Raw genomic sequence first — 27,647 nt, 5'->3', positions numbered from 1 at the left:
ATATTCTATATATTCTTCAGAAATTAGAGAAAAGAAAGGAATTAAGAGATATTCTGTCACCATCCCCCCAAATAGTGTGTCCTCCTCAAAAGGGAATGGCACATGCCTGGAGCAGCGAGGGCCTGGTGCACATGTCCTCAGCAGTTCCTGTCCCACTGCAGGACAGTGTCCATTTGGTTGTCTTTAATCCCAAATAATCTGTAAACAGACAACTGGGTGGTATCATAGCAATTTTCTCAAAACTCTGTCACTGACAGGGGCACCTGGGTGGCTCAGTGGGTTAAAGCCTCTGCCTCCGGCTCAGGTCATGATCCCAGGGTCCTGGGATCGAGCCCCACATCGGGCTCTCTGCTCAGCGGGGAGCCTGCTTCCTCCTCTCTCTCTGCCTGCCTCTCTGCCTACTTGCGATCTCTATCTGTCAAATGAATGGATAAAATCTTAAAAAAAAAAAAAAACTCTGTCACTGACACAATGTCACACATGGTTCAAGCAGCCTACCAAAACCTACTCCAGCCATTGTATACTTAAACTCCTGCACCCACAGTGGCCACCAGCCTTTCTGACCTCTCATCCCTAAGGGTCTGCAAGGTTGGAGGGCAGATGTCACTTCAGTGTTATTTAACTTTTCCCATGTTTATATCCAGCCTCCCTTAATAGACTACAGACTCCTGAAGGCAGGGACCAGAGATGCCTTAGAACCAGAACAATCTGTACTGACAAAATTTGGAATATATGAAAAAATATTAAGCACAGTCACTGGTAGGCATACTTGCATTTTGCCACTTGTTGAAGATTTTCATTTGTTTTTAAAGAAGTTCAATTTCCTCGTCATCAAACTCCTATTAGTCTAACAGTAAACTCATAGCAGCTCACTGATTTACCCTGACATCAATCCACTTGCATGTGACTTCAAATATGCCCACATCCCTCTACTTTCAAAAGGGACACTTATCTACTTCCAAATATTTGATGATTCTACTCAGTTTGGCTGGATGAGTGCTACAGCTTTCCATCAGCAAAGTCCAACAGACTCCAAGGAATAGTAATATGAATGATTTAAAACAAGTACAACTACTATTACCGCTAACATTTACTGAGTATTTACTCAGTGTTAGGCACTGTGCCAAGCCCTTTACCACATTTATTTTTTTTAAGATTTTATTTATTTATTTGACAGATAGAGATCACAAGCAGGCAGAGAGAGGGGGAAGCATGCTCCCCACTGAGTAGAGAGCCCGATGAGGGACTCGATCCCAGGACCCTGGGATCATGACCTGAGCCGAAGGCAGAGGCTTTAACCCACTGAGCCACCCAGGCGCCCCCTTTATCACATTTATTAAGTAGGTACTATTATCATCTCCATTTATAGATATGGAAACAGACACAGATATGGTAAGTAACTTCCTTAAGATGGTATAAAAAGCAAGGAGGTGGAATATTCTTTTTTTTAAAAGACTTTATTTATTTGACAGGCAGAGATCACAAGTAGGCAGAGAGGCAGGCAGAGAGAGAGGGGGGATGCAGGCTCCCTGCGGAGCCTGATGTGGGGCTCGATCCCAGGACCCTGAGATCATGACCTGAGCCAAAGGCAGAGGCTTTAACCCACTGAGCCACCCTTTTTTTTTTTTTAAAAGTAAGTGTATGTGTGTATTTAAGTAAGTGTATGTGTGTATTTATTCAATTAGTCAATCAGTCAATCTCTACATCCGGCGTAGGCTTGAACTCATGACCCTGATAGGAAGAGTCACATGCTTCTCCAACCTAAAGATTTTATTTATTTATTTGACACACAGAGAGAGATCACAAGTAGGCAGAGAGGCAGGCAGAGAGAGAGGGGGAAGCAGGCTCCCTGCTGAACAGAGAGCCCGATGTGGGGCTCAATCCCAGGACTCCGAGATCATGACCTGAGCCGAAGGCAGAGGCCCAACCCACTGAGACACCCAGGTGCCCCCAAAGCTCATATTCTTAACCAGTGTTCTTTCTTTCTTCTCAAGGAAAACCTCTGGACCTAGGTTGAGTGCAGCCTGAACATAAGACATATAAGGACCCTACAGGAATTCTGGAAAGCTGACAGTTAGAGGGACTGTGGCCAAAGTCTAGGCAAAATCCAGAACTGTCTGGGGCATCTCATTTGAACCTTGTCTTTATGATCTAGTTCAGGATTATCGGAAGACTTCATGCTCAGGAGAAAGGTTCTAGCTCCCAGATATGGAAGATGTAGACACTGGCTGTGTTTAGACCCCAAGCCCACCAGCGCTGGATTCTATCTTTCCCCAGCAAATGTTCTCAAATCAAAAGAAGACAGATACAAGTATTCCCACTGCTGGGAAACAGGAAGAATAAACACAATTCACAAATAGTTAAGAGATCCATAAAGACTTAATAAAACAAAATACCCCAAATATGTTACTAACCACAAAGACTTAAAATAAACCCCCAAGAACAATGATGCTAATAAAACTTGACCCCTACTGAATTACTATATTTGTTTACTATGTTTTTGATTCACATAGAGGGAACGAGATGTCAAATTACTAATAAGTTTGGAATTAACTTCCCTTTGTGGTAGTTTAAAAGGAAAAAAAACGTTTGGGTCTGTTTTCCCACAGGAAAACTAGGTATCAACCATGGAAAACAAATGCCACTCTACTAGTATAAGTAGAAGGTAGGTGAGAAAAGAATCACACTTCAGAAGGTCACCTGACGTTCACTCCCCCTTCACCCGAGGCGGAGGGTCTTCAATACAGCCTGGCACTCGCACTGCACCTCCTCAAACCATGAAATGGTCTCACGCCTCTCCTCAGACCTCTGGGCCTCCCTCTCAGCTGATGGTCCTGCTTCCTACCTCACCGAGGAACTGAAAACAATCGAAAGAGCACCTCTGCAGGTCCACACCAGCACGTGTGCCTAACGCTGCACCTGCGCTCTGCCTTCGGGGCTCCTGTCCTGGCCACCGCCTGACCGTGCGCTTCATCCACCCTCTCCCACCTCCTGAAAACCTCACTCCGGCAGTGTTTCCTTTCCACCAGGTCACTCCCTTTCATGCATACTGCGACGTTCTACGTGCTAACAAGTGTACATGCATATTTGGTATTTCCACCATCTTGAAGACAAGACCTCTTTACCTCGCTTTTCTGAACTGTTCTCACTCCCTTCTTCGTCCTGACCACTGGCCATGCAGCTTTTGCCATCACTAGTGCACCTAAACGGTTCCTCCCAATGACCAATAATCACACTGCTCAATTCAGGGCTCAGTCTCTCCTCCTCATCTTCAGCGGCATCTTTACACTACTGATCTTTTCCTTCTCCTTGAAATGCTCTCTTCTCTTGAGTTGTAAGCTGCTACACACTCAGTTTTCCTCCTGGCTTCTTCACGGTCTCCTCTTGCTGCTTCTTCCTATTCTGCTGGACTTCGTTACGCTGCAGTGCTTCCAGGCCTATTGCTCGGTACTGTTCTATCTACGCTCACTCACTCGGTGATCCTACCCAGTCCAGGCTAAAGCCATCTCTAGGCCAGTGGCTCCCAAATGCGTGTCTGCAGTCCAGGGCTTCTCCCAGACTCCAAACTCATACAGATAGCTGCCAGCTTGACATTTCCACTAGGATGTCAAATAGACATCTCAAACTTAAATGTCTAAAACTGAACTCATCAGCTCTTCCCCCAAATCTGTTCTTCTGCAGATTTCTCTATTTGGTTTATGGCACCTTCATCCTTCCCACTATTTTGGGCCCCAAACCTGGAGGCATCCCCAATGCCTATCTTTCTCTCACACCTCATATCTGATTCATAGTCAATCCTGTTGGCTCTACCTTCAAGATTCATCCAGAATCTAATCACTGTTCACTATCTTCAGAGCTACTACTCCAGTCAAAGCCACCACCCTCTCTCAAGGATTACTAGAATAGCCTCCTAGCTGCTTTTCCTATTTCTAAACTCCCCAATCTATTCTAAATACAGCAGCCAAGGCTTATTTTTTATTTTAACCATTTACCATGGAAATTTAAAAACCTATATAACAGGGGCACCTGGGTGGCTCAGTTGATTAAACAGCTACCTTTGGTTAGGGTCATGGTCCCAGGTTCCCGGGATCAGGCCCCATGTTGGGCTCCCTGCTCAGCAGAGAGCCTGATTCTCCCTCTCCCTCTGCCTGCCTCTCTGCCTACTTGTGCTCTCTCTCTCTGTGTCAAATAAATAAATAAAAATCTTTTAAAAAGCAAACCAAAAAACCTATATAACAGCACAGAGAATACTAATCATGACCCCCATATAGCCATCAGCCAGCTTCAATAGTAATTAATGTATGACCAATCTTGTTTCATCTTTAACCCCTATAGTAGCTTGCCCCCAGATGATTTTGAAGCGATTAGACATCATATCATTCTATAGAGTGATTCTCTTACAAACACAAGTCAAATCATGTCACTTCCCTGCTCAAAGCCCGTCAGTGGCTCCCCCTTAAACTGAGAGTAAAAACAAAAGCTCTCATAAGGACGCTGGAAGCCCCACACCAGGGGCTGGCAGACTATGGCCCGCTGAGCAAATGCAGTAGCTGTCTTTGTGTGGCCCAAGAGCTCAGAATGGGGACTAAGGCTCTTTTTACATTTTTAAATGATGTAAAAAATAAAAAGAATACTTCATGACACGTGTACTAACATGAAATCGACATTTTAGAGTCCGTAACGTTTAACTGGAATACAGCCGCATCCATTTGCTTAAGTACTGCCTGTGGCTGTCTCTGTGCTCAAGGCAGAGGTGAGTGGTTGTATCACAGAATGTATGACCTGCAAAGCCTAAAATATTTATTTGCTGGCCGTTTACAGAAAAAAACCTGCCAACCCCTGCCTTAACCAGTCAAGTTCCCATATGATCTCTCTTGATAGTCTCTTCTCACACACTCCATTCTAGCCTCACTTATTGGCCTCTTTCTGTCACTCAAACAGGCCAGACACACTCCTATCTCTGATCATTGGCTGATCCCTCTGCCGGGAATATTTTTTACCCAAAATATATGCATTGTTTTCTCTTACTTTCAAGTCCTTCCTCAAATATCTCCTCTACCGCGGGTCCTACTCTGACCACTCTATTTAAACCTGTAAAGCACACCACCTGACCCACACTCCCCATCTACTGACCTTACTCCACGTTTTTCCTTCCTATAGCACTTCCCATTTTCTCATGCACCATTTAGTATCTATTCCTTATTCTCTATTTCTCCCAACTCAAACTCAAGTTACGTGGCACAAGGTTCTTTGTTGGCTTCCTGATAAATCCCAAGTGTCTAGAACAGTGCCTGGCACACAACCAGGCACTCAAATATTTGTTGAATAAATTTAATTCTTTATAATAAAGCATTTAAGAGTCTTAGTTTGGTAAGATTTTTAAAAATGCAGACTCTATACTCTAAGTAATAAAAGTAAGAACCATTGCCCTGCAGATGAAAAACCTACTCCAGAATGCTTCCTCCAACCATATGTCCGTCCATCCATCAACCTACTATTTACTGTCTGTCCACCATGTCAGGGGTGTGGGGGATCTAAGGATGAAACAATCTGAGCTTACAGTCTACTAAGGAAGATAAATCTCAGATAAATAACTCAGACAGTGTGGCAGAATGTGGTAACATGGGGCTGTAATGCAAACTTGAGTCTGCTAAGGTCAAGGCTAGTGTTTTCTTTCACCACAGTCATGCTGCCATTTATTAACTAATCTAAAAAAATCATCCTTTAAAACAGAAAAGATAGGGAGAAAAATGAAGGTACTAAGATAATGAAAGTAAGTAAATCAAAGGATGTAAGTTCAATGTGCTGTTATAAAATGGCTAATAATGGGGCACCTGGCTGACTCAGCTGGTGGAACATAAGACCCTTGATCTTGGGGTCATGAGTTTGGGCCCTACACTGGGTACAGAGATAACTTAAAACATTTTTTTAAATGGCTAATACTTATAAAAACATGGAAAATATTTCATTTTCTTAGTGGAGAGAATAAATATTATAAACAAATCTATGATACCATTAAATATGGATGTACTTATTTAATAAACACTAATTGAGCACTGAAAATGGGCAGGCATTCCCCTTTGTGGTAGGGGAAATCCAAGGAAAAATGACACAACCTTGGTCCCCAAAAGGCTCACATATGAGGAGCAACCAGGATAGAACTTAGGGAAACCTGTACAGGCAATGTGTTAAGGTAGTAGATCCTGTGGGATTAGTGTTCCCTTAAATTGTTTTCCTTTGTAACTGCTGTGCTTAAATATTATCAGTAGGAAAAAAAAAGTAAAAAAAAAAAAAAGGCAGGACAAAGTATCCAGTTCTGTCAGATGTAAAAAATGAATTTAAAAAATTAAAAGGGTCTTTGGGGTCCAGATTGTGTTCTTTAAGTACCACTTCTCAGCGAAAGAACCATGTTTACTTGGAGGAGTGGCTGATCCCAGGTCTGTAGCAAGAAATCTACAAGAGGAGGCAGACAGCAAGAAACCTCAGGAAACATCCAGAGGTGTCCCTAAGGGATGACATCACATGGCTCCTTTTCTGTGACGAACCTTAGCAGGCAAACCTAACTCTAACCAACCTGTAGGTCCTCCTATGCAGGAGGCCTGGAGAATAGAAGGGTCAACCCTTCTGCCTTTGCCAGAGGTAACTGGCCTCTCCCAGTCTCATCCACCATTCCCCAACTGCTGCCATTGGGTACGCGAGCTACTACTTCCACTTCACGCAGCTGAATTCCTGTACCCAAGATGTCTCAGAAAACTTTACTTGCACTACCATATACAACAAGTGTGTCTGTGAGAATGACTTTCAAATCTACCAGGATTTATACATTTAGCTACATCTTTCCCTACCAAAATGAGCTGTACTTAGTCCAGCAACAGAGTCATTGCTTAAATCATCCTGAAACCTGAGTCCATCCATAGTTGGTGAGCTGCACAGGAACGTGGGCCTGGTTGTTTTAGAGTTATGGCTTGTTTCTACCCAGGATGGTATCATCTAGCTTCAGAACTCACCCAATTCATCAGCAAAGGACAGAGATTAACTACCACTGTGGACGAAAGGCGTATGCTGAAGCATCCAGAGGCAATGTCTAAAAAAATGGCTTCAGGAATGGTCTGTACAATGGCAGAGACCTAGGAATGAGTGGGAGGCCTCCCGAGTAAACTTCCGGTTAAGAGGCAACTAGCACTGGGAGGTCTGCCAATTCAGTGGGAGCCCACTCCACCACTTCTCTTGGTGACTTACCTGAATACAAGCCCCTGTCTTCAACTTGCACAGGTTGCAGACTAAGGCCCATCGACTGGGCGGGATGTGGGAGACCTTTGTGATTGGTTCCATCCTCTCAGGACAAGCAATGCTGACCTACAAATGAAACACCACCATAAGGCAGAGTCACCAAGACATTCCAGAAGTACCATTTGCAAACCAAAAATGATATTACATGAAGCTCAGAACATCAAAACAATGAGGTAAGCCACATTTCTGAAGGTTACTATGGAACCAAAAATAAATAAAACCTGTCTCTAGCCACTGCTCAGACCTTTGATCATTTCCAGTAATATAAATGATTCATATACAGAATGAGAGGGCAGGAGTGGAGATGGAGAATGGATACATTAATGAATCCAAGATATCTACACTTTACTTGGGAACCAAAGAAAGCCACCAAGGCAAGGAATTAACATTCACAAAATCTAGTGCCTATTATATGTTAGAGATGGTGCAACATGCCTTGTTTTGTCCTTTAATCGACTAAGGATAAAAAACAGGCAGTGACAAGCCTTTCAGTTTACAAAGAAGCATGATATTGTTGGAAAGTAACAGCAATCTGGACAATGAAGAGGTTGGAGCACATAAGCAGGAAGGATGAGGATGATAACATTTTCAAACCACAGCCTTTTAAATCATGTATCTGTTATCAGTTTGCTCTACTCTTTCAGCCAAAGTAGCTTCAAAGTGAAATCAAACTTTGGGAGAGAACTGAAAGGAAAGGCAGGCTTTAAAAAAACATGGAAAATGTTTTTGGTTTTTTTTTTTTTCATAGGAAAATAAGGGGTTAGGCAACTTCTGGTAAAAAGTGTCCCCCCACTTACAAATGTGTACAGGAGTTTCTAAGAGAGCCACAACTTAAAGAAAGAAAGACGGCTGAATAAAGCTAGTTAAACTAGTACAAGTTCTACCCACATCAAGAAACCAACAGTAAAAAGATCACAGCAATCTTGAGCAACCCCAAAGGTATTAAAAACCCTAAGACAAAGTCAATAGATAAGAAAGCTTCTTTTATTTCTAAGGAGTCATGTTCTAAACTCATTATGCTGACAGAGACTGCTCTATTAGCTGGGGCATTTGCTGCAGGAAATCACTCTCAGGCCAGAAACCCAAGAGTTCACGTCAGTCTATAAGCTGGACAGTCTTGTACAAAAAAGAAACCATTGCTCAAATTATTTTTATTTTTATTTATTTATTTATAAAGATTTTTATTTATCTATTTGACAGACAGACAGCACAAGTAGGCAGAGAGGCAGGCAGAGAGAGAGGAAGGGAAGCAGGCTCCCTGCTGAGCAGAGAGCCCAACGCAGGGCTCGATCCCAGGACCCTGGGATCATGACCTGAGCTGAAGGCAGAGGCTTTAACCCACTGAGCCACCCAGGCGCCCCTCAAATTATTTTTAAAAACACTTCTCTACCCATAAGAATACAACAGTATTTATTGTGGACAGTTTAACTCTGTGTGCTTGAGCTTGACTCTTAGTAGTTAACTCCCCTGGAACTGCCATTAACAAGAATAAAGCCAGGGAAGTTTTAAAAGGGGGATGAATTACCAATACGGTATCATCAGCTCTCCCATGAACTGAATTCTGAAGTCTCTCTTGCTCTGCAGTTAAACTGCCTAACAAATTTGCTGGCTTAGATAGGGGTTGGGAAAAGAGGATGTGAATGGGATGTTCAAGCCGGTTTAAAGAAAAAAGACAGCCATAAGAAGTAAGGACACGTAATGTTTGGAAGCCCTCTTTAATCAACTGAGTGTGCACAGAGCCCCTTATAAGATAACAGCAACTGAAGGACCAGATTAAATAATGAGCGATGGAATTTTGAATAAAGAGGCTCTTAGACAAACATTGAGTCCAAGCTCTGAAAAGAGCTTCAAAAATCAAAGGGCATATGGTTTTGCTTATTTGTGGAGCATAAGGAATAACACGGAGGATGTGGGGAGATGGATAGGAGAAGTGAGTTGGGGGAAATTGGAGGGGGAGACAAACCATGAGACACTGTGGAATCTGAGAAACAATCTGAGGGTTTTGAAGGGGCGGGGGGTAGGAGGTTAGGTGAGCCTGGTGGTGGGTATTAAGGAGGGCACGTATTGCATGGAGCACTGGGTGTGCTGCATAAACAATGAATACCGGAACACTGAAAAGAAATTAAAAAAATAAAAAAAAATTTAAAAAAAATCAAAGGGCAACCATCACAGTGGGTGAAAGAGCTATTGCTAGCCTAATTTGGAATAGCCTGAAACTGGAAACAACTGAAATGCCCATCAAAGGAGAATGGATAAATAAATCATGGTATATCCATACAACAGCATACTACTCAAAAACAGAAACGAGTGAGTGTTGATACACACTACAACATGGAGTGCTAGGCAGACAGAAAACAGTGCATACTGTATGACTTCATTTATATGAAATTAAAAAGCAGACTAATCTACAGTGATAGCAACTGCAGATAGGGACTGAAAAGTGGGTATGAGGGAACATTTTGGGTTGTTCTGTGTCTACTTTTGGGGTGTTCCAAGTCTTGGTCTGGGTTGTGGTTACAGATAGGTGTAAAAATTCATGAAACCAGACACTCTGTATTTGGTATTTTAAGGTAAGTTTCGCCTTGGGCGCCTGGGTGGCTCAGTCAGTTAAGCATCTGCCTTTAGCTCAGGTCATGATCCCAGGCTCCTAGAAGCGAGTCCTGCGTCGGGCTCCCAGCACAGTGCGGAGCCTGCTTCTCCCTCTGCCTCTCTGCTCCTCCCTCTCTCAAATGAATAAATAAAATCTTAAAAAAAAGAAGGTAAGTTTCACCTTGAAAAAAATCTGCTCACATCCTGGTCTTTTGTGTCTCTCTTCTCATACGAATTTATCCAGTAGCACTGGTCTCCGCACCTATATGTTAATCGGCACGGGCTTACCTGCTCACTTGCATCTGAGAAGGATGTGAGGGAGCTCAAGTGAAAGCACTATCACCTCAGAAACATGGGCAGGCACAAAGCATCTCCATGGAGCCCCAGCAGGTCTGAATGCTGGGGAGAAACAGGGGCCCCTTGGAGCAAATGGGCTCACAGGCCTGGATGAGTTCTTACCTCTGGAATCCACAGGGCACAGCTGACATGAGCCCATTTAGTCCCTGTCCTGGTAGTTTTCATGGCCCCACCTCTCTTTGGACATAACAGACATTGCGGATGAATGCCCAGGACGCAGGAACGACACAGCCAGCTGCCTTCTGGGACCTTGAGGATGCCATAGCAGGCCTGGAGGCACGAGGAGGAGGGGGAAGAATGGTTAGCATCTTCTCACCAAGACTGAAGTCTGCTCTGGTACACAGTGACAGAGTACCCTCCGCTTTTAGGAGAAAGAGGCAAATAAGGCCCAATAAGCTCATATCTAGGATTTAGTAATTTTAAAACACTCAAAAAAAGGTGGCATCTGTTCTAAGATCAGCATGTCTGTTTATGAAAACTGACTTTTTAAGGACAAAAGAATAAGACTAGAAGGAAATATATACAAAGGCTGGCCCAACTGTTATCTGAGTTTGGGGATTACATTCTTTCTTTTTTGACTCTGTTTTCTAAAGTTTCTTCAATGATTATATATTATATTTAGTCAGTCATATACTTTCTGAATAACTTCTACAAGTCATGCACTGTTGTAATCAAGAAAAAAGTGTTAAGAAGAAAACAGAAGGAAACTTCTGAGCAGCAAATGAGCTAACGTTTAAAGAGCCTAACAGAGCCTGGCGCATAAAAAGCACTCAGCAAATCACAGCAATTACTTGCTTGGGTTGAAGAAAAAGGGACTTGTGAATGAATCCTGAATTGAATAGAATACTAGACTAATCACAATACTCCATAATGAGTTCTGGAAGCTGCTTCAAATCCTTTATGGAATGAAGTTGGACAACTAAATGAATTACTGGGGGAAGGGAGATTAGTTTGGGAAACATTCTAGATTTCCTTTTCACTACTTCCAATCTTGCCCAACTTTCTCCTCCTTACTGCTCTACTCTCATCATTAAGGACTAAACCTGGGGACTACCTGGCTCCCCATGTCGCCTGGTATACTTTCCACCACTGACTAATTCATCAAGGCAGCTTCAAAATCTGTGCCTACACCAGGAGGTTCACCCACAGCTTGGATTCATGTTCTAACAGTTACTATCATGTTACCCCTGAACTGGCGTCTTTTCCAAACTATCCAAATCACCATGCTTCCCAGCTTCCAGATCCAAAATTCCCAGCTTCCAGATCCAAAATTCCTGTACTCACATTATCTACTTCCCTTTGTCTATCACCCCTGAAGCATGCTAGTCCTCCCTACAGAGTGGCCCTTGGGCTCTGACCTTCCTCTCCATCCCCACCACCCCTGAGGCATGCTAGTCCTCCCTACAGAGTGGCCCTTGGGCTCTGACCTTCCTCTCCATCCCCACCACACCTGTTCCATCCATCCAAGTCCTTATCGTGTTATGTCTGGATTGATTTATTCCTAAATTCTCTTCCGCCCCTTTCACACCTTCAATCCTCCTTCTATTTGGCTGCCATGTTCTTCTTACTAAAACAAAGATTTTATTCCATTGCACAGCAACAAACCCTCTAGAAATTCCTTCTGTTCTCACCCTCACCCTTGTCTAAACCACAGGCTGGCAAACTACTGCTTGAGGCCTGTTTTGGAAGGCTAACAAGCTAAGAATGGCTTTCATATTTTTAGAGTGATGTTTAAAAAAAAGAATATGTAACAGAGACTGTATGTGGCTCTCAAAGTCTAAAATATTTACTATCTGGCCCTTCAAAGAAAAAGTCTGCTGGCTTCTGATCTAAAGCCTGACACTCCTCACTGCACTTCTCAGCTCACAGAGCCCTGTGTGTCTGCTCCACTTCTTGACCCCTGCCCTCTACTCAGCACGGCTTCCCCCTCACCAGGTACGTGGTTGGCAACATGTACTCTTCTCGACTTTAGCTGTTATGTTTCATCTCCTCAGTGAGACTGTAAGGTCACTGGGGGCAGGTCATTTACTATCAGTTTATCCGGAATGCTTTCTATGCTGAGATCAAATAGGCGGTTTGGTAGAACAGATTAATTTAGGTCAAGAACTGAAGCTGAACTCCAACCAGGCTGCTCTTACAACAGTAGGGCATCATTCTGTAAGGTTCCTGACCTCCAAAGTTTTCTTTCTCTGAGGTCCAGAAAGTTTGCTAGGAAATGAAAGCAAGCCTCCTCCTAAAACAGAACCTCTTTCAGACCAGCAGAAGAAAAAAAAGTGGTTCTAGGAATACCCTTTATCTCCTGGCCCTTCCATGGGGCAGAAAATAATCTGCTGAGCCCTTGTGTAGACTTATTCACGGTCATAGGCTCATAGAAGCTAGTAATTCATAGCAGTGGTTCTCAATTTCTTCTCGACCACAACATGATGAAGGCTGTGGACTCTTGAGAAAATTCCACAAATGCACAGACATATGTTTTATATACAATTCCAGGGGGTTAATAAACTCAGTGCCAAACATATATGACAGATATAAAAAACTATGAGCATGTACCTTCAGACAAATTAATTTAGGCCTCAGTTTGAGTGTTCAATACCTGGGCTAAGAACCAAAAATGGAACCTACAAAGGGATTTGGAATGCTCCCAATTTTCAAATTTTTAATGTTAAAATCTCAAGTATAACGATGTAAACCTCTCTTCTAAAGTACTGAAACAAATGTGTTATAGTCACAGAGGAACAAACATTTGACATAATGTGGCGGCAGTAAGGAAGAAAAGTTATGTTTAATAAATACAGATGTCAGTATGTCCCTGATTCTGTTAAGGGGTAAACCAAATCCTCCAAATCATTTTAAGTCACTTTTCAGTCAACAGAGGGAGCTCTAACCTAAGTATCGCGTTAGAAGTCAAGTGAATGTACTCACTTTGGAAGAATCTCTTTTATATGAAACTTAATGTGGCACCAACATTCAGCCATAATACATACCAGCTTATAGTCTGCAAGGCCTGGTCAGGTGTTATTGTCATCACTTTCTATGTGAGGAAAGCACGTCATTTATAGTCATTACTGGATATGTTTTCAAAACAAATACTCTTTGAGGAGAATTATTAAGCTACATTTCATTTTTTTAGTCAAGGAATCTGAAAAATAATTCCTTAATATTTGATCCCAACTGTGAAGAACAGCTACTGAAAATATATACAGACGACCTTTGTACTATTTTCCCTTCAAGACTACAATCATTTATCTGAAAACCCTAGGATGAGAAACATAAGGAAATTCAGAATTGCTCAGATCTTAGGAAAGTAGTAAATACATATGTGGTATATTACCTAAACCTCAATGGGACCAAGGACAGTACCATATTATCAAATACATTACTATTTCTCTAGCAAACTACATAAGCATTTATACAAAATGGCATAAAGACTATAAAGAGCCTCACATTGGGTGAGTTCTAGTATTGCCCCTAATCAGTTCTGGTGCCAGACTTAAGCAAAACCTCACAGTTTTCAGAGCTTCTGAAATTTTTGGAATTGTAGAGGAAGGACTGTGGACCCATATTATCAAATATTTAAGTTCATACTAACACAAAATTTCCTGTCTTGCTAAAGATGTGACATAAACACCAATAACTGAGAGAATGAAGATAAAATTTTGAAGTTCACTCTTTTAAAGGAAACAAGCAAAACGAAGAAGATCCAATTGGTTACAGAATAATTTTGAGTACCTTTTAATACAGAGGTTTAGGTTAGGTGGCCCAGGTAATTTAAATAAAGTCATAAGCCCTGGTTTTTTTCAATCTCCTGTGTTACCTAATCATTTTATTTATTAAAAAAAATTTTATTTTAAGTAATCTCTAGGCCCAACATGGGGCTCAAATTCATGACCCCAAGATCAAGAGTCACGTGCACCACTGACTGAGCCAGCCCGGTGCTCCACTGCGTTACCTAATCATTTTAGTCATTTTGTGGCCAGAATGATCTTTCTAAAATACAATTCACAGCCTTCAGGGTTGACAGAACAAAGCCGAAGTTCCTTAGTCTGTCAGCGAAGGCCCGTCATCTGCGGCTCCTGTGTCCCTCTCTACCTTCACTGTCCACCCTCCTCTACTCTACCCCACTCCCTTCTGTGGCTCTGAACAGCTCCAGAGTTCCCTCCGATACACTGCACCCGCTCTCACTACCTGCCTGAATGTGTCCTCTTCTCTGCCTGAACACACCCTGCTGCTCTTTGTGGCATTTAGATTCAGCGTGGATGCCACTGAGAAGTTGTCCCTGATTCCCATCCGTCCCATGCACTTTCACAGCAGCATGGACTTCTAGCTACGAAAACACCCAGCATACTGTGCTAACTGGGCAGTATTCTTGTAGCCCCTATACCAGACTCTGATGACCCTGAGGGCAAAGAGCATGTCTGCCTCTTCGTCACTGACTGTGTCTTCAGCATGTGGCACAGTCCTGGCACATGGGATGGTAGATGGTGTTGCATACCTATTTGCTAGATAAATTAATAAGATAAATGAAACACAAAACAGGTTCAGGAGAGTGAAAAATTACTTAGGGGAGTTCAAGAAAAGATTTAAATCAAATCCTGGAAGACCTGTAGATTTTTTTATAGCTGAAGGTGGAAGAAAACATTTTAAATTGGAGTGTGGCCAAAACACGGAGACAGGACAGTGTCAGGAATAGTCATCACTGCCCCCTTAAGTAAACTTATTTTGCTGGAGCATAGGGCTTATGAGGGGAAGAAAAGGAAAGAGCTGAAAAGAACGTTGATATCATCATCATTATCATCATCAATTAAAAAGGCACTATGGTGGAAAGAATGACAAATAACTAGCTGTAAGCGCTTGGGTAAAGACATTTCATCTTTTCTGGTTTTATCTGTAGAACTGGGGAGTGGGATGGTCTTTTACAGCCCTAAAATTATATGCTCTTTAAAAGCATAGTGGACTCTGCTTCCTCGGAGTTATATACGGGTAGGACTGGACAGGGCTGGGATAGAGAGTCTGGACTTCTACCTGGAGGAAGTATGATCTCACCAAGGTTAGGAACCAGGAGTGTAACCTGATGATGTAACAGGGATTCCAAGGCGAAGGAGAGACTCCCAGGCAGGCAACAAGGAGACTCCCCAGGGAATGATAAAAGTCTTGAACAAGGCAAACTCAATGGCATAGGTATGAAGGGATATAATAAAGATCTGGGTTTAGCTTCTGAGTTAAAGTTAGTAAAGTAAGTCACCTTGGGGATCATCAGTATTGTTTCTAAAGGAATTACTGAAGAATAGCCAGGCCAAATCTTTATTTTCACCCTTATTAAATGCAAATTGCTACCCAGATATGGGTGCTGGAGACCATCACTGAACTTCAGAAAGGCTGACCGTGGGGAGGTGGTGATCTCCACTCTCACTAACCTGATGCACACAGATGTTACACTTATCACAGAACACCATATCATTCCCTTCTTCACTGTCTGGAGACCGGCACACATCACAGATCACATCTTCATCATATTCTATGCCTAGCCCTTCCTCTGTCTCAATAGCATGGTTCATATTTTCATGGCAATGGCGTTCCAGGACTTCTACTGTCTTTTCCATAAGATTCTCATCAACTGGCCCACAACCTGCATGGAAATACAAACAATCAATCAACCCGTCAGTCAGCTGTCAATCCCAAATCACCTACTATGAGCCCGGTGCAGGGATGGAGGGATTCTAAAAGATAAAACCATCTCTTCTCTGATCTAAAACAACTGGATTTCAAAGAATCTTTTACTAGAGCTATTCTAATATTTACTTATCATCACATATTAGTGTCTGACACATGAAAGGAGAAGTACATTTTACCACATTTCATGTAAGATGTATTACTGACCCTTTCAATTTTCTGTCTACATCCCAATCAGTCCCCCTCCTACATCTCTGTTTTCTCTTATTCCCACTGAGGGTGAACTTTCACAGCTTTATAATTTTGAACACTTTAATTTATAGAATAAGATAATAAGGATCACATAACTATCTGTACATAAATGGTAATTCATTCTTAGCATAATAGTTCCAATGAGCACATCTAATGAATATATGAAGAAATTTTTATACAAAAAGGTATTAAGTCATAAAAGAAAATTCTAGGTACTGTGTATGTCATTGTACATATGAAATAATTTGTTTTTTAAACATGACTTCTAAAAATATCCAATAATATTTTCCAATGGCAACTGTATATAAGAGAAATCTATTAGCATCCACAAAAGTCTAACTGCAAATTCTGAAATTACTTTTGCCTCTTGATTCCCTTTCCTTCTATACTTTTAATTTTTCTTAGTCTTACAAACTTAATAAACCCAACTAAAAGATTTATATGGTGGATACAGGCAACAACTAAACATTTTTTTTAATGATTCTGTGAGAATAAATATATGTATATATATTTAATAGCTTGTAAACTCAGGAATAATTCTCAAAATGATCCAAAACAAATTCACCCAAATATTCAACTTCATTTGTTATATAAGATACATGAAGAAATTCTGGAATTCCATATAAACCACCGTTTTAGTGTCATATATAGTTATGAAAGCAAAAACTACCCAGGTAGTATGTTTCATTTTTCCAGCCAAGACAAATTATACACTTTTTTTTCTGGAGTGGAGGACAGTGTTTGGTTAGAGCACTTAGATTCAAATTCCAACTTGACCCCATATTGGTTATATAAACCTTGACAAGTTATTTATCCTCTTTAGGGCTTAGTTTCATTATCTATAAAATATGGACCGTAATACAAACTCCCTGATTTCTTGTGAGGATGAGATGAGGTAATATTTGTGCACTGCTTAGTTTAGTGACCAGTATGTAGTAAGCACTCAATTTTTTAAATTCCTTAATCTGAACCAAAAAAATGCTTAATTTAATGTTGTTTTTAGAAGTTTATTTTAAGCTCTTAGAAGCCTTACTATAATATCATTTACTCTAAAGAGTAAAACTTGAAGTAAAGCAATCCTCTTTTTAAACTCTTCTAAGCCTAAATGCAGTGTGGTGTCCTGGATGGCATCCTGGAATAGGAAAAGGTCAAGTACTATGGTCAAGTGAGATGTTATTAACATTAGGGGAAACTGAAACTGTGAGGGGCATATGGCAACTGTATTAAATGTACACTTTTCTGTAAATCTATAACTATTCTAAAATTAAAAAGCTGATTACAAAAAAATCCTTCAAAGGGGATTAACTGCAAAATACCAAAGGGACCTCACCATTAAGGTGGTGTCGCATTGAAGGCAGCCCTGTGATGATCATAATGTACACAGACACCATACGGTTCACAAACACAATGGCACACTGAGCCATCAATCCACTGGATTCTGCTCTCATACTCTGATTTCCCCCCTCTGTCAGTCTTTTATTCTCTTCCCTTTGTGGTTTGTACCCTAAGCTGACATCTCTTCTCTCCTCTTACAAGGCAGAGTAAGAGAAGACATAAAACAGTAAGTTTTAAAAAATAACAAGTACTGGTTATACTAGTACCACTAGTATAAATACCACAATTGCACTAAACTGGATTTAATACAATTTCATGTTTTTATCCACAGGCATTCAGATGCCAACCTCAAAAGAAAGAAAGGGAAAAAAAGGGAGGGAGGGAAGAAAAGTAAAACCACCAATCCTTGTACTAACAATGTACAAATGTGATTCAAACAAAAAGGAAATCAATTGTGTGCTTCTGCAAATCTCATATGGAGACTTAAAAACCACCCACAGTTCCATAGGTCCAACCACTGCTCAGATCGAAGTCTTGTCAAAGAGTGATGTGTAAGAATAAAATGTGTTTCCTTTCAGCCTAGCATCTCCCAGCATCACCGGTATGGTGCTGTAGGGCATATACTTACTTAACAACTGTTACTATGTTTACTTTCAGGATTTTTTTGTTTGCTTGCCTCTGCTTAATTTAAGTCTTTGAGAACTGCATGACAACTTCAGAACGTACTAAAGGTAATGAGGCAGCTAAGAACTGCTCTGGGGATGTTTTGCCCTAAGCCTGCCATTCTTCCGGCAGGAAAATTATAAGTCTCGCATGAAGGCGTGCTGGTCACATCGACCTGTCAGGTGCATGCTGCTGCCTCCTGCTGAAGTTAGAGCTTCTCTCCAGCTGGCAGAGATGGCAGAGGTGCTGCTGTCCCTGGCCCTGCCCACTAATCAGAATGTTTTTTGGAGGCTGAGCCAGGAACCAGCTTCAGAATCCTCATTAACCAGCAGTCCAATCAGCCATAACCACTCTCACAATTGAAACTGGAAAACAATCTTACGAAACCTACATACCACCCCGATCTGTGCTATTCACCATAGACAAGGAAAGAAAAGGTCAGATTTAAATGTTACTGCTCTATTTCAGTATATTTATGCATTTCAAGAAATGCCTCATTAAGGTAAGATCAAAGAGAAAAATAAACAAAAAGGCCAGAAAAGAAGAGGCCACAGGATGAAAGCAAGTTAAATGGTCCTGACACCTTAAAAAATCACGAGGCAAGTCAAGGAACAACTTACTTGTGGGAAAACAACTCACCCATTTCTGCAAGATCTTCATTGAGTTCCTGAAGCCAGAAGATGTCCATGTCGTCTAGGTCATAGCGACACACAGATGCCGCCAGTTCCATGATGTTGATGTAGCCAGGTTCTGTGGTTTCCGAGCTGGAGCAGTGGATGTACTTCCGGGGCCGCATATACAGAACGTCCTTTACCTTCTCGGCTACAACCCTAGAAAAGTGAAAGAAAGATACTGATAAGTCAACAAATGACAGATTGTAGGCACTGACTGGGTGGGACACAGTGGAGCTGAATGCTCTCCTTTTCCTCCACGGGGGGTGGGGGGGAGGTCACTGCTCTGCCAACTGAGAGGTATGGCAGATTCCTTTCTGGAAAGTAAATGGTTCTACAAATTCAGTTTTTTCCTCTGCTGTGAACAGTCCACTGCTAATGTAATGTTTCATTCACCCTCATTGCTGCTGGGTCCTTACTACCATTTATCCTAATAAAATGTTGCACTGTGTGTTCTTGGTGCAATAGTCACCACATTTGGTTAGAATGGGAAACTGAGGAAGAGATGATACCAGTACAAAGCCATGGCCAGATTCCATACCAAAGATATACTTCAGCTAAACCCGTGAGTTTCTGCCACGGAGGCAATACTGGACGGTGGTAAAGAGTACAGGCTATAGACTCACACAAGCCTGTTTTTTCTGCCACTTACTCACATAGTGATCTTGGGGAACTACTTCATTTCTATAAGGTTCAGTTTTCCTAGCTAAAAAGTAAGGACAATAGTCATATATTATTATAAAATAATATCAAACCTATAGGGTTATTACAATTGCACAAAATATATGAAGTGCTTAGCATATAGTAAAAAACAGATGTTCAATGTTATTGTTGTTATGTTTCTTGTTATTGTCACTATTTATGTAGATGAGGTAAAGCCAAGAGGCCGTGGACTTATACAAACTCCAGGCATTTTCCAGCCATACATGATAGCGACCAGAAGTCCGAGCCAGGGTAACATGATGAGATGAAAGATTCCTGTTCTTCCATCAACTTCTCCAGCAGGCCTGAGAAAATTCCTATTTTCCTCCTTCCTCCTGACACTTAGGAGCCCAAGGCAAAGAAACCAAGCAAGGGAAGAACTAGAAGTTTCTCATACCAATAACTGATTTTATAGTCAATGTTTTAGATACTCCACAAAGCATCAGAAAATATAAACAAGAGGAAATATGGATTCTTATTCCTTGGCAATTTAAAAGAATAGAGTGGGCCCTCTAAAAAAAGAGAAATAAATAAAATAATGAAAATTGTTTCTCTGAAAGGCTTCTGGAACTAGTTTCTTTACTCAAGTCACTATAATATGTAGAAGGATTCATAAACATAAATGTATTTATATGAATACATATAAGTATATAGCATAGTCCACCTTGTAAATATATAATAAGTATTTCTTCCTAAGCATTCTTCCAAAAGGTTATGATTCAACATAATATATGTTGAAAAAAGTTAATAACTACATGCATTTGCACATTTTAATTTTTCTACCATATGGAGTTTTTAAAGCCAAAGGCAACAAATATTTGAGTAAAAAAAACAGAACCCTAAAATATTAATCGAAGCTAGAAATTTGGGAACTGCTGACAGAGGCCTGCTTCCAACTGAAATGAACCCAACTGAAAAGGACAAGACATGCATATGAATTCTCCAAAGACAATGAGATTAAATATGCTACGCCTATTTGGTGCATGGCCTATGAGGTAATTATAGAGTATCTAATTTTTTTTCAAGATTCATCTTGTTCTAAAAGGAAGAATATTTTGCTAACTATTCATATCAATTGTCTCAAATCCTCTGTGGAACAAGGTAGACTATAAATGTTCTTGAACTAAACTAATATGTCTATTAAGCTTCTGGAAGAGACCTCAGGATACGCATATATATAATATATATATATATACACACACATATATGTGTATATATATGATATGTGTGTATACACACACAGATATATATATTTATTTAAAGTTTTTTTTTAATTTTAAAGTTTAAGTAATCTCTATACCCAATGTGGGGTTCAAACTCATGACCCCAAGGATCAAAAATCAGGCTCCTCTGAGCCTGCCAGGTGCCTTGAAGGCAAATATATTTTAAAAAAGACAGAAAGGCCGGGACACCTGGGTGGCTCAGTTGGTTAAGCAGCTGCCTTCGGCTCAGGTCATGATCCCAGGGTCCTGGGATCAAGTCCCGCATCGGGCTCCTTGCTCGGCGGGGAGCCTGCTTCTCCCTCTGCCTCTGCCTGCCTCTCTGTCTGCCTGTGCTCACTCTCTCTGACAAATAAATAAATAAAATCTTTAAAAAAAAAAAAGAAGAGAGAAAGGCCAACAGTCATAAAGGAAGAGATTTAAAAACTTCTGTTTGTCACCAATATATAATAAACTCTTACAAATCAATTAGAAAAAGACAGACAATTCAATTAAGTAGTAGGCAAGAAACCTGAATAGACATTTCCTGAATAAGGTTATCCAGATGGCAAGAAAACTTTTTAAAGGTTTTCAACCTCATTAGTTACCACAGAAATGCAAATCGAAATTGTAATTACTATTACCTATCAGAATGGCTAAACTTGGAAAGACTGACCAAAAACTGACATTATCTTCGGTGTTTATAAGGAAGTGGAGCAAACAAACCTCTCCTACGCTGCTGGTGGAAGTGTGAATTGGTCCAACCCCTTTGGCAAACTACTTGGCAGCAGATATCACAGCTGAATATACATATAACCTAGGACCTAGTAAACCCAATCTGGGAAAATATACTTAACAAAAGAGTATACATGTGTAGACTAAAAAATTAAAAATGTCAGGACACCTGGGTGGCTCAGTCAGCTAAGCATCTGCCTTTGGCTCAGGTCATGATCCTAGGGTCCTGAGATCGAGTACTGCATCGGGTTCCCTGCTCAGCTGGGAGCCTGCTTCTCCCTCTGCTTGTGCTGGGTCTGTCTCTCTCTCTCTGACAAATAAATAAAATCTTAAAAAAATTAAAAATGTCTGTGTTAGCTGAAAACGGGAAGCAATCCAAATACCTATCAAGATCAGAATTGATAAATAAAATGTGGTATATTCATACAACGGAATATGACACAGAGATGAAACTCAATGAACTACTAGATGCAACAGTATGGATAAACCTCACCAGCATAATGTTGAACACAACAATCTAATCTCAGTACGAAGTTAAAAGCCGGCAAAACTGCCATCTACGGAGAGGGAGGTCAGTTACTGTATGTGAGCAGAAGGGCTCCTGGGGTGTTGGGTAATGTTCTATTTCTTGATCTGGGTGGCAGTTAAACAAGTGTATTTAATTCATGAAAATTCACAGAGTTATACAGTTAGGCTTTGGTTACTTATCTTTCTTTTAAGATTTTATTTATTTATTTGACAACAAGAGATCACAAGTAGGCAGTGAGGCAGTCAGAGACAGAGAGAGGAGGAAGCAGGCTCCCCACTGAGCAGAGAGCCCGACATGGGGCTTGATCCCAGGACCCTGAGACCATGACCCAAGCCGAAGGCAGAGACCTTAACCCACTGAGCCACCCAGGTGCCCCACTTTTCTGTGTGTATATTATACTCCAACCCAAATTTATAATGATAATGATGACAATGATGTTATGTCACTCATCTTTTCATATTGAATTGAATCTAAGGACTGAATCTAGGACAGTAAAAATATTATAGACTGAAATGGTAATACTAAAGGCAAGGAAATGGATGGGTAAAAGGTGAAGTTAATTCAAATCTCACAAGGAGAAAGTTATAATGTTTATAAAGTTATAATGTTTATAAAGTTTATAGTGATAGAAGGGAGGGTCTATGAGAATTAGTGAAAAATATTACTTTGGCATTTAAAAAAATGCAGCTTTAACATCTTCAAGTACCCATAACACTGCTACAGCTGGGAGAAATTCCGGGATCATCCCTGGCCATTTTCTTCTCTGGCCCCTATATCGTAGGTATACAGACATTCTTTGAATTGTCACCAGACCAAGTGATCAAATCAACAAAAGCTCACAAGCCCAGAGGTATGAGCAACTTTACTAGGATGAAGTTAAGTAAGCACAGTTTTTAATTTGGATGCCTGAATGTAAATGAATATTGCCATAACTTTCTGAGTGACCTACCTTTGATACAAGGACCCACCACTGCACCTGCTTAGCTCCACAGAACAAAAGTCCTATCCACCTGCTCCTTGAGTAGGCCAGCTACTTGTGGCCCACGTAAACATTGCTGTGACCCTGAGGAGGCAGCAAGAGGACGCTGTAACCACTCTAACCTGACATATGGCCTCCTCCTGTATCTTACGCATACCTGAGTCAGCAGTGTGTCTTTGGTTGATCTAAATATCTGGCAGGTAGAGACTATGTTGCATTTCCTAATGAGTGGATTAGGATCCTTTGTGAACAGCACAGAAATTGCCCAAATATCATATCATTACAGATTTTTTAAAGGCTTGAAATAAATATCTTAAAAGCAACCTAAATAGGAAGCCCTTGTAATAGTAGTAGCTTCCCAAGTTTCTCCTTGTTAATCTTGCCACTCGGGCTGACTGCTTCTCTACAAAACTCCGTGCCTCATTTATGAAACACAGGACAATTATAACCTTGGTGACGGCTGCTATTTTCAAAATCTCACATGCTCTTCTACAATGTCATCCTGCTATTCTCCCATCCAGTGGTAAAGTCTATTTCTCCTCTTGAATCAGGGAAGGCTTGTGACTGTTTCCACCAACAGTATAGGGCAGCAGTGATGCTATGAGAAGTGTGAGGCTGGGTCATAAAAGGCAATACAGCTTTCGCTTGTTGGCTAGAACACGTGCATGTGCCCGAGGCCTGCTAAAAGTCTGCTGTGCTGAGACTTTTATGCTGTGAGGAAATCCAAACACATGGTGAAATCACGTACAGTCTACACCAGCCCAGCCCAGATGACAGACATGTTAGTGCATAAGCCTTGGAAGGATTCTAGCCCCCAGCCACTGAGTCACCCCCAAATTCAAAGTCTTGCTGGATGAGGTCCTAGATATCACAGAGCAAAGACAAGCCATCCCCACTCTGCCCCTCAGAATCCATGAGTATGATAACATAAAGGCTTGAAGCTGCTAAGTCTGGGGGCAGTTGTAAATGGGAAAACCACCGAAGGGCTGTTTTAAACTTTCAGTAAGATGTGTGTATGCAAGTGCTCTGTACATTTTGCTTCTTACTGCCTCTCATAATTGAAAGCAAGAATGGAAGGCTGCTGTCACACAGAACAGAACAAGAAAGGAGCTATGGGGACAGTGGGGCAAGGACAGCCGGGAGATGAGGGAGGCATGAGGATGAAATGGAGCAGCGGAGTGGGAGGCAGGCTTGGGCTCCCATTTACCATCAAGGCCCTTCTTCGACTTGCTATGTGGAATCTGAATATCGTTTGAAATTAGGGCCAAGAGGATCTCCTTTAAGACTAATGATGTACTGTATGTTGGCTAATTGAATTTAAATTAAAAAAAGAGAGTGAAGGGGCGCCTGGGTGGCTGAGTGGGTTGAGTCTCTGCCTTCGGCTCGGGTCATGATCTCGGGGTCCTGGGATCGAGCCCCACGTCGGCTCTCTGCTCGGCGGGGGGTCTGCTTCCCCCACTCTCTCTCTGCCTACTTGTGGTCTCTCTCTCTCTCTGTCAAATAAATAAATAAAATCTTTTAAAAAAATTAAAAAAAAAGAGTGAATATGGGGTATGAGGCAATGAAGAATCAAAGATGACTCTAAGAAAGTTGGCCTGAAAGTCTGAAAAGACAGTTACAGCAGGAAGAATGGATCTGCCATCAGTTAAACATGGGACTACAGGTGGGACTAGTTTGGGAAGATAAATAGTTCAGTTTGGGATATCTGAAGTCTAATAAATGTCTACTGGACATCCAAATGGAGATGCTGAATTGGTGGTTATATATTTGAGTCTGGAGTTTAGTGAACAAAGTGTGGCTCTCCATAGTCCAGTTAGTTCAATGTTTACATTCCAAGGAGAAATAGGGGCCTGTCTGAATACCTAATTATTCCCGCTTTCAGTATCATTTGTGATTGATAATATATTAAGTGAAACAAGAAAGTTATAGGACATTCCCACTTATTTCTATATACATAGATATGTGTGTGTATAAGCATATATACTATGCGGTTAATGTTTTATATTCTAATTCATTTTTAGTTTTACAGTAAATCAGTACTTCACCTATAATGTTAAAAACATACACAGACACACAGTAAATATATCAACCACTTGCCTGTCATACAAATTATGAATGGTCCCTTTCAACCAAACATGAACCACTGTTTTCCTTCCACTAGAAACTTTAGCAACAGAAACTAACTTAAAAACACAAATAAAAACCTAAAACAACAACAAAAAACCATCTGAAGCTCGTTTATTATTGACTAGTGTAAAAAAAATTATCCATAGTCTACCTACAAACACATAATGAAGTTAATACCATCTTTATTTGTTGAACTTGTTTTCAAAAAGTTCTTTGTGGTGGTCAACAGACTTACGTAAACAGCTGGAACTTACAGTGCAAGCTGGCTCTGTGATTGTCTGTATCCTCCCCTCAATCACCGCCACCACCCCCCCACCCACGTCGCCGCACACACACCCTACACTATACTACACTGAAGAGACAAGACAACTGCACAAAGGACAATGCAACAAAGGGAAAAATCAAGCTTGAAAGCCGGAACAAAGATTCTGAAAGAATCTGCTTCCCTTACTCCGCTGTATCACTTTCCCTTCTTTTCAGTTGTTACAGCATCCAGGGATCAAGTCAGTTAATTTATATACATCCAAAATTACTTCCGTAATTCCATTAGGAAATAAAATTCTGAAGCATTTTGACAATCTTGTAGATTAGGTAAAAAATAAAAAGCAAGTGTTTGGTTTATTAGTATTTAAGTTTCTCTAGCTGACTGATTAATCTGTAGGTTTTAGGCAAGTAACTGAAATACAATCATTAAAAATATTACCATTGTGATAGATTGAAGATGGTTACACATCTTCTGATCATCCTTCTGTCTACTTCCCTCTCCTTCAGTCTGGGAACTCTGTGACTGCTCTAGTGAGATGTGGTAGAAATAATGCTGTGCTAGTTTCTGAGCCCCGGCCTTAAGACTAGCAGCTTCTACTTGTTATCTTTCGGAATACTCACTCTTGGAGCCCAGAGCTGCTATGTAAGAAGTCAGATTATCCTGTTGAGAGATCGTGTGGAAAGGTCCCAAGACCATAGGCGAATCTGGGCAGTACAGATCATAGATAGCATCGACTACATGGTTACAGTGGTGAATAATATCAGTAAGGTTCCTAAGGCTCCTGTGCTCATGTAGCTTTGCGTTTGTAATGCCTCTATCAAAGAGTAGCAGAGAAATGCTATGTGTTCACCAAACTGTTTCCATCTAGGCACACAGCAAGACTGCATTCCCCAGCCTTACTTTGCAGTTAGGTGGGCCAACTGAGTGAGTTCTGGCTTATGGAACATGGGTGGACAAGCCACTTCAAATCCCAGTGCCCCCCTCCAAATCTACCTCTATACCCCTCCATGCTGTCTTGTCTTTTCTTGCAGACTGGATTTAGAATTGGGGGGTGGGGGGAGAAGGGAGTGGAAATGGGCCTATCCAATAGAGGAGCCTACTCATAAAAAGAGCCTGAGTCCCTGAAGGACTACATGGGGCAGAGGTGACTCACATCCCAACCCACACTGGATGGAGATATGTACTAGAAACAGAATGTTCACTGGGTTAAGATGCTGAGACTTTGGGGGATGTTATACTAAATGGCCTATCTTGTCTAATACAAAGAAGGATTCATAAAGAGTTATTTCCCAATATTGGGAAGTTATTTCCTAATATTTTCACGTATATTTTAACTTAAATAACTATGGCAGTCCCCCTTTATCTGTGGTTTCCCTTTCTGTAGTTTCACTTACCCATGGTCAGCCACAGACTAGAGGCAGATGACCCTCTTTCTGATGTATCACTTGGTCAATAGTAGCCTAATGCTGTGTCACAGTGCCCATGTCACTCACCTCATTTTGTCTCATCACAGAGGCATTTTAACATCCCACATCATTACAAGAAGGATGAGTACAGTACAGTAAAATATTTTGAGAGAGCACATTCACGTAACTAATATTGTTAAAACTGTTGCATGTTATTAGTAGTTATAATTGTTAATCTTTTACTGTACCAAGTTTATAAGTTAAACTTTATCTTAGGTGTGTATGTGGAGGAAAAAACATAGTATACACAGAGGCTGGCACTATCCACAGTTTTGGGCATGCACTCAGGGTCTTAGAACATATCCCCTGTGGAATTGGGGGGGGGAGCCTACTATATTGTATTACATTAGACTTGGTCTTAAATTTCTCTAATAGATTTATGTTTTAGAATATTTTCTCTAGAGAAGTGAGATTTCTACCAGTAAAGAAGAAAGTAACTAACCAATTCAGTTTTAATTTTACCAAAACTAATACGGAAGAGCCAACCCAAACAATGTATTAGAAGACTTTTGTTTTTATATTCAGATATTGTTTATATCCGATTGTGAACTGCTATAAGAGTATTTGTTAAAACTTTAGCCTAGAATTAAGGAATGTCATCATGCTCTTGATGTACACTGATTTATGATTTTTAAAATTTGGAAGGCAGAATTTTTACAATTGAATAATTATTAACATTTCTTCTTTACATGAAAGTAACACATGACCACTAAAGATACTAGTTTTAAATCTAAAAGCAATTACTGTAAGGTCTCTTTATAAAACATTTACATTTGTTTAGATTTGGCAGTTATGTCAGAAGAAAACACTTCTATTTG

General features: G+C 40.9%; 1 protein-coding gene across 1 annotated transcript in view; it reads right to left on the bottom strand.

Annotated features, from left to right (window-relative positions):
• Positions 1-27,647, bottom strand: part of JADE3 (jade family PHD finger 3) — a gene marked incomplete at its 3' end in the record, with an annotated part of 59,006 nt that overhangs the window by 8,767 nt on the left and 22,592 nt on the right. Inside the window, exons 4-7 of the mRNA XM_080795887.1 lie at positions 18,796-18,986; positions 15,651-15,862; positions 10,339-10,506; positions 7,240-7,356 (exon numbers count right to left, since the gene is read on the bottom strand). Of these exons, the coding sequence (XP_080652013.1) occupies positions 7,240-7,356; positions 10,339-10,506; positions 15,651-15,862; positions 18,796-18,986 (688 nt within the window). The remainder of the gene's footprint in view (positions 1-7,239; positions 7,357-10,338; positions 10,507-15,650; positions 15,863-18,795; positions 18,987-27,647) is intronic.

The sequence above is a fragment of the Martes martes genome (assembly GCF_963455335.1).
Source record: "Martes martes genome assembly, chromosome: X".
Lineage (NCBI taxonomy): Eukaryota > Metazoa > Chordata > Mammalia > Carnivora > Mustelidae > Martes > Martes martes.
The sequence above is the reverse complement of the archived record's forward strand: the minus strand, read 5'-3'. Positions and strand labels throughout refer to the sequence as shown.